Source organism: Austrofundulus limnaeus, unplaced genomic scaffold (assembly GCF_001266775.1).
Source record: "Austrofundulus limnaeus strain Quisiro unplaced genomic scaffold, Austrofundulus_limnaeus-1.0 Scaffold784, whole genome shotgun sequence".
NCBI classification, from domain to species: Eukaryota; Metazoa; Chordata; class Actinopteri; order Cyprinodontiformes; family Rivulidae; genus Austrofundulus; species Austrofundulus limnaeus.
The window spans coordinates 24,015-31,096 of record NW_013953186.1 but is presented as its reverse complement, the minus strand read 5'-3'; the positions used below and the strand labels follow the sequence as shown (position 1 = coordinate 31,096).

The window sequence follows — 7,082 nt, the reverse complement described above, 5'->3', positions numbered from 1 at the left end:
GGTTTCTAGATGCCGAATGATGTCATAGCACAAGCTAGACAATAATGTCTCCAACAACAAATCTTCAAGACTGTTATTTTTCATACAGTCCCAGTGCAGCAAATCTTTAGAAACAGGAAGTTAACAGATGAGAAAACATTACACCTTTAGAGTAGTTTTCTTAACCTCCATTTTTAAATAAATTATTAGACTGTAACTTTGGACTTGTCAAATCAGAAAGGACACGTGRGTGTTTAAATAAATCAACATTAGAATACATTCTAATGAAGAAAATCTCYTGGCATTTCGCATGCTGGTCATTTGAACAGCTGTGTGTAATGTTAAATGGAACTTGGCCATACCTGAAGGGAATGCCCCTTTTCAAGTCGTTTTTTTAAAATATTTAACAAATGGATTCAGGTCCGCGTAGTACAGTTTTTAATAAGTATTACTCTAAATTCAAACTAAATACTAGTGACAAGCTGTAAGGCTGTACTGAAAAGCAGTTAAAACAAACATAAGCACAGGCAACTTACGCTCTCTGATGATGAAGATGTCAGTCTGTTTATCCGAGTTAAGGTCACCAAARGCCGCCACCGTGCCATAATTTTCGCTCCTGAAAAGCTCAGCTGTGACATCCTGAAGAGCAAACGTGGTATAGTGTCCAAAGATAAGWAACAAAAACGCCAAATGGCTTATTTTTAATATGAACATCCTTCTACAGTTGCAACTCCTCATAACAACATCCATCTACCGTAATACGGCACTCTGCTTTACAGCTCGGAGAGACAGCTCCTTTTTTCCCTAAATAACAAGCTTACTAAATCAAGTTGTGTTTTAAAGTTAGACATATGTCCTGTTTTTTTTTCAATATATTGCAAACAGGTAAAGAAAAGAAGCTTAAAAATGCACAAAAGATGCCACTACGACGRTTTCTTATTTACGTCAGTGTCGTGCACATGAGTAGCAAACGTTGTTAGCTGTGTAAAGCTTCTGAATGGTAGCAATGAACAGAAGGTTGCTTTTCAAAATAAATGCCTTATGCAGTTTACGTGGTGCATTAATAAATAAAATTCATCATTATTCTAATTAAATCGTTAATACTTGCTTCCAATAGTAATGCATTATTTTAAGTTCGTTTAAATATCATTAATATTGAACATTGACTGCTGATTATGAAGCTTTAGGTTTTATTTTGAAGCCCACACACAAATGAAAACCTTTCACCTGCTCGTGAATTTGACAGTGTGTAAATATGGCGAGCCTCGCAGATGTCAGCAGGAAGATCCTGGAACTTAAAGCCAGATCAAAAAGAGGTCTGAGTCATTCTTTCGCATGCTATAAAGTGTGACACGCCCGGTAGTWTCTTCTGCCAGAGCTTGTGTTTGTGTCGCGTTTCCGTCCTGCRCTGGCTTAAACGTGGCTTGTTGTTCTTGTCCACTGCGGTGATGGTTCGAGCATAAAGGTCAGGGGTGCACTTTGCGCTGTACTCAGCCGCTATTTTAGGGTCCTCTCACTTTGACTGTTCACAAACGCTTACGTATTTTGTGTTGTTTTTCATTATGTTCAAATATTATTCAGAAACCCGCTGACAGTGTGAAATGTAGTGGTAAAGTGGATTTGCCTTAGCACTTTACAGTGTGCACRGAGAGTGAACGAAAAAGAAACATAACAGGAAGTCTTATTTACAGAAAACTCACAATAATTACACCGATATTTAAAATAATAAACTGTTTTAGCTCATAGGTAACATTTCATCTAATTCAGATCAAATCGGCTCCCCTCACCTTTCAAATAAAACTAAACCAACTTAAGAAAGCGTTACTATAAGTAGTGCTGTAATTGTTTTTGTTTACTGTTTAAGACTCGGTTGATTCTTCCAAATGTTAAAAATGTCCATGATTCTGAATAAAGTAAAATGCAGTGTGGTTTCTTGCATGCTATAAATGATCATCAGTAATTCATTGAATGTAATCAGTGATGATTCATGCATGTCTGAAATCTAACTCTGTGCTACTAACTCCTTCCTGTGAATTGCTGTAGATTTGTGAATTAGCTGAAAGAGAGAGAGAGAGAGGCAGAGACAGAGAGACGGTTGGCCTTAATTTCACCTTTTGAGAATGGCTGTTTCAGTGGATGCGGTATCCCGGCCCCATCGGGGAGTTCTCAGAATCGGTAAGTAGTGGCAGCAGATCAGAGTCAGCTTCACCAGAAGGGTCCTACAGCCTTCAGCCCCTTGGAGTCCTCCATGATTTGTTTGTTTGAATGTATTGGGTTTTTTTCCCACCTTGCCATCCCACACACACATGTGTCCGAAGCAAACACAGATTACATATTAATTTAGCAAATTAAATTAACTATACTTCTGTTCTGAAACCCATATTTTATTTACAGTGGAACATAAAACAAATCAAATGCTTAAACTTAAGAAATTGTTCTATTTTAGGAAAAACAATAAGACAATTTGGAATATAATGATGGCAACACATCTCAGAAAAGTTATAACAGGGCGTGTTTATCACCATGAATCATCCACTCTACTTTTAACAAGAGTCTGCAAACATCTAGGACCTGAGGAGACCAGCTGCTGGAGGTATTTTGTCTGATGTGAAATTCTAGCTGTTCATCAGGCCTTTGTGAGATTTTATTATTATTTTTTTAATGTTTACTGTTGGTGAGAGGTCTGGATTGAAGGCCGGCCAGTACTTTAACAAAACACATTTAATACAAAGCCCTGTTGTTGCAACAGATGCAGTTTATAGTTTAGCATTGTCTTGTTGAAATATTCAAGGTCTTCCCAAAACAAAAAAAAATAAATAAATAAATAAAAAAATAAAAATAAAAAAACAACCTTGGATGGGAGCATGTGTTTCTCGAAAACTTGTATATATGTTTCCGTATTGATGGTGCCTGTCCACATGTGTGAGCTGCACATGCCACAGACAATAATGTACCCACATAGCATCAGAGAGCAAGGCTTTAGAGCTGAGTGCTGATAACATCGGTTTCTCTTATTTAATACAGAATATATTGTATCTGTGGTTTCCAAAATAATAATAATAATAATAATAATAATAATAATAATAAATGTCCGACTACATAATTTTATTCACTTGAAATGAGTTTTGGCTCAGACCATCTGTTTCTAGATGGTGTTTAAATATGGCTTCTTATTTGGGCCGTAGATCTTTAACCAGCATTTTTGGATGGCAGGATGAACTGTGTTTACAGATAGTTGTTTGAAGACAGGTTGCTGAGCTCATGCAGTTATGATCATAACAGAATCAGACCTGTTTTTGGTCCATTTGCCTCCGAGGGCCTGAAGTTCAGAAGGTCAGCAAAACTACCTTGGTACAATTTCTCAGCTTAAACATGTTATGTTTGCTATGTTCCATTGTGTATATGATATGAACTTATGACATTTGAAAATCATTGCACTTTCTTTTTATTTAAAATTTCCCCAACATCAAAAAAAATTTTTTTCAAAATTGAGGTTGTAGATACAAGTACTGCCACTTCTCATCCAAACTGGTTTATCTTGAACATCTGTATCATTAAGAATGAGGTCATTTTTTTAGGTTTTAAATGTAAATAAATTATAAGACACTCCACAAATCCATTTTTATTTTCTCATTGTGACAAACCTTTTCTTTAATGCTTGTAAAAATATAATGTAAAAGTACATAAAAAACCCAAGACACAACAATAATATATATATATATATATATATTTTCACATGTATTTTATCATCATAACCAGATGTGTATATATAAAGTACATAATTTCAGTAACTTATTTGAAAANGCTCCTGGGTGATGAAACTCAGAATGTCTCTGAATTATCTGGTGAATTAATTATGAATTAATTATCTGATGAACGTGACATGCTCTTGCTCTCTGCAAATAAAGCAAAGCCACTTCCTCGTCCGACATTAAACAGAGCCGGACAGAGGAGGGAGGGGCGGGGAGGCTGTTGCCGTGCAGCGCTTCAAGAGCTGACCCGCGTCTGACTTCAAAGTGCACAAGCGACCAACTTCAGCGTTGGCTGCGATTTTGAAGCTGAAATCGCGTTCGGTGTGAACGCAGCATAAAAGAAATAGTTTGGCAGAGAATATTTGGCAAAATCTTCATATGCACAACCCACATACTCAGCTTTACTGCTCATCCCACAAATGCATGTTCCTTACAAATGTGGCACAGTTTAAAAGGGAAACTACCAGACTTTCCAATGGTATAAGATTTATTGGCAAGAAGCATTGTTACAACTAAGAAATTATCTACTAAACACACATTTCCTTAGCTTTTGTGCTAAGTATGTTTGGCAACCAAGGTGTTCCGCAGCTGATAAAAATAATAGTTGTTAAAAAAATGCTGAAGCATAGTGCTGTGATGACAAAATAAAGAGAGGGGTGAAGGAAATGTGGGTTTATCACAGCTGACCTTGTCACTGCAATATGCAGCAGGAATATTGCAATCACAGGTTTTGCTAATACACGCAGCTCTTTTATGATGGCGTCCTGTTCGTCTGCTACGAGCCCGAAAGATCCCAAAGCGACACAAAAACACATTCACAGCCCTAATAAAGTGGGATTTAGTGGTCTTCATGGGTATTGTTTAAACCCAGTCAAACACTGAAAGCTCACACTTTTTTTCTATCCTCACGTTCAAGATGAAAATTATTCCACTCTGCTCGTTTAAAGTGTTAAAAAAAAGATTGGCTTTGTCCCTTGCAACTTTTTAAGCTGATGGAAATTATGCTAATTGGAGTAAGAGTGTGAATTTTTCTGTACCTGTGGTATTGACCCAAGGTCGAACCTATTAAAATGCAAATCTAACAAAATGAAAATTGTCTGAAAAATGGAGAAAGCCTAACAGAGGGGGGTTCCCAGTGCTCTCCCAGCTCAAAGGGAAATGCCRGCCTTGTCGAGGTTGCACATTACTGCCTGAAATTGTAGCTCTTGGCGTGACTGTTGTTGTTTTTTTTTTTTGCGCTGAGCCCTTTGTGATGCAATGTTTTGCAGTGGGAAAACAAACAAACTGAATTTTGTGTTTGTGTGCCTGTTTGCATCCTCTGCTCCTCTTTTTCTTTTATATTTAAAAAGAAGGTTAAATATTTACGAAGTCTATTTGCTAAGATGTATATGCTGATCAGGAAACAGGACTTATCTATAAAACATTCTCAAAGACATGTTATTGAGACATCAGGTTTAAAGCTAACACGAGTCAGTGTTTGTGTGTAATAAAGATGTTGGTCCTCAGGCTCCATCTATGAACCTATGAAGTTGTCCAATCTCCAGAGGGATGATGAACCCCTGTGGGAGCAACTGGACCGTTACTATAATGCTGGTAAGTGTTCGCTTTTCATTGGTAACAGCATTTCAAGCCAGATTGTTTCTCACCCAACAGTCTTCCATGCCAGAGTTTTGGACTCAAATCATTTTATGTTGAGAAATAAAATGAGCTGTAGCCATTTTGGTTACACTTTAAAAATCACATTACGTAAGATCACAAGCTGTCACGCTCAGTGTCTGTGTTGTGAATGACTCRCAGCTACTACCACATTCAATATTAGCTTAGTATCTGCAAAATGGACAGAGTTGTAGTCATTTTTGTATTGACTGATGTTGATTAGTTGTGGAGGTCATCTTGAGTGGATCAGGTTAGGGTTAATCTTAATCTTTCCTGTTTTAAAAATAAAATCAATCAATCAACTGACTCTAAAAGTAAATCAGTTATAAATATGTGATGTATGGTTATATAAAAACTGTTTTGTGGTTCACAAATTATTAGCATGTAAACAGAATATAATTGTTAATGTCAAAATATTATATTGAAAGTAGATAAGAATCAGTCACAGCTGCAATAACACTCATTTTTAGATCCGTATATGTACACTCTATGAAGGAGAATTACCAAGATATCTTTGGAAAACATGTTCTTGAAGGCAGCGACTGTAGACTTCCTAATAAGAGTATCAATGCATTTATTATGTCCTGATTGCACTAAATAGGAAACAGAAAAGATTCCATACTTTTCCATAAACTGTTTATGTGAATGAGTACAGATTGCACAAAATAAAACGATTGATTGTTGTTTCATAAAACTGAAGAAAAGGCTAGAAGTTCCTAAGAAGTCAGGAAGGGCAAACTTGGTGATAGCTGGTGGAGCTCTGCACAGGTGATAATTCTTAGATATGTAATCAGTAAAGGAGGCTGCAGCTTCCCTGCAGGAGAGATAAATACACATTAACACTGATTGCTGAATTACCAACAGCTGTGAGTGCAGCACTGTGACAGTGGCTGCACCTCCCACACACACAAACACAGGCACACGTGTGCGTGCACACACACACACACACACACACACACACACACATACAGAACCCTATCTTACTGCCATACAGCTACAGGATAGTTCTTAATTTCTGTGCTTGCTTCGATTGCCCCTTTGGATTTAGGCCAATTCATTTGGCTGCAAGAAATAAATTGTGTGTGTATACACACACACACACACATATACAGTATATATATATATATATATATATATATATATTTTCACATGTATTTTATCATCATAACCAGATGTGTATATATAAAGTACATAATTTCAGTAACTTATTTGAAAACTGTATTATAAAATCAGATTTACTGATATAACAAAAATAAGTCTCATATAAAAAACCACCACATGGTAACGTTTCCTTCCACTATAAACTCTCAGTATCAATATCATATAGGGTTACACAATAAAACACATCAGTATCAAAATGAACTGTAGTAAATCTCAGGTATAAACTACACGTTAGTAATATAAACTTATCCCAAAAAGTAAGCAAATGCGTGTTTGGTAGATTATTTTGTTGTTACAATGCTTCTTGACAATAAATCTTATAGCAGGCACCTGGTTGGCAGCACCTGGAGGTACCAGCAGCTCAAAACAAGAGTCWATAGCAACAGTAATGGTGCGTTCACACCAATCGCGATTTCAGCATCAGGAGCAMCAGGTTTACTTGCAAAGTCTATGGTGGACGCGCTTCAAGCAGCGTCGGGAAGTGCTGCGGCGTCTCAAGCGTGATTAGAGCAGCGCGATTTGAACGATTTGAAC

At 36.9% G+C, this 7,082-nt stretch overlaps 2 protein-coding genes across 2 annotated transcripts in view; one reads left to right on the top strand and one right to left on the bottom strand.

The window, feature by feature from the left end:
- Positions 1–918, bottom strand: part of itfg1 (integrin alpha FG-GAP repeat containing 1) — a gene marked incomplete at its 3' end in the record, with an annotated part of 106,248 nt that extends 105,330 nt beyond the window's left edge. Inside the window, 1 exon segment of the mRNA XM_014028579.1 lies at positions 516–918. Coding sequence (XP_013884033.1) covers positions 516–729 — 214 coding nt within the window. The 5' untranslated portion in view covers positions 730–918.
- Positions 919–1,219: 301 nt separating this feature from the next.
- The window catches only part of LOC106532513 (phosphorylase b kinase regulatory subunit beta), a gene marked incomplete at its 3' end in the record, with an annotated part of 29,417 nt that continues 23,554 nt past the window's right edge, over positions 1,220–7,082 (top strand). Inside the window, 3 exon segments of the mRNA XM_014028580.1 lie at positions 1,220–1,295; positions 2,023–2,154; positions 5,238–5,324. Of these exon segments, the coding sequence (XP_013884034.1) occupies positions 2,100–2,154; positions 5,238–5,324 (142 nt within the window).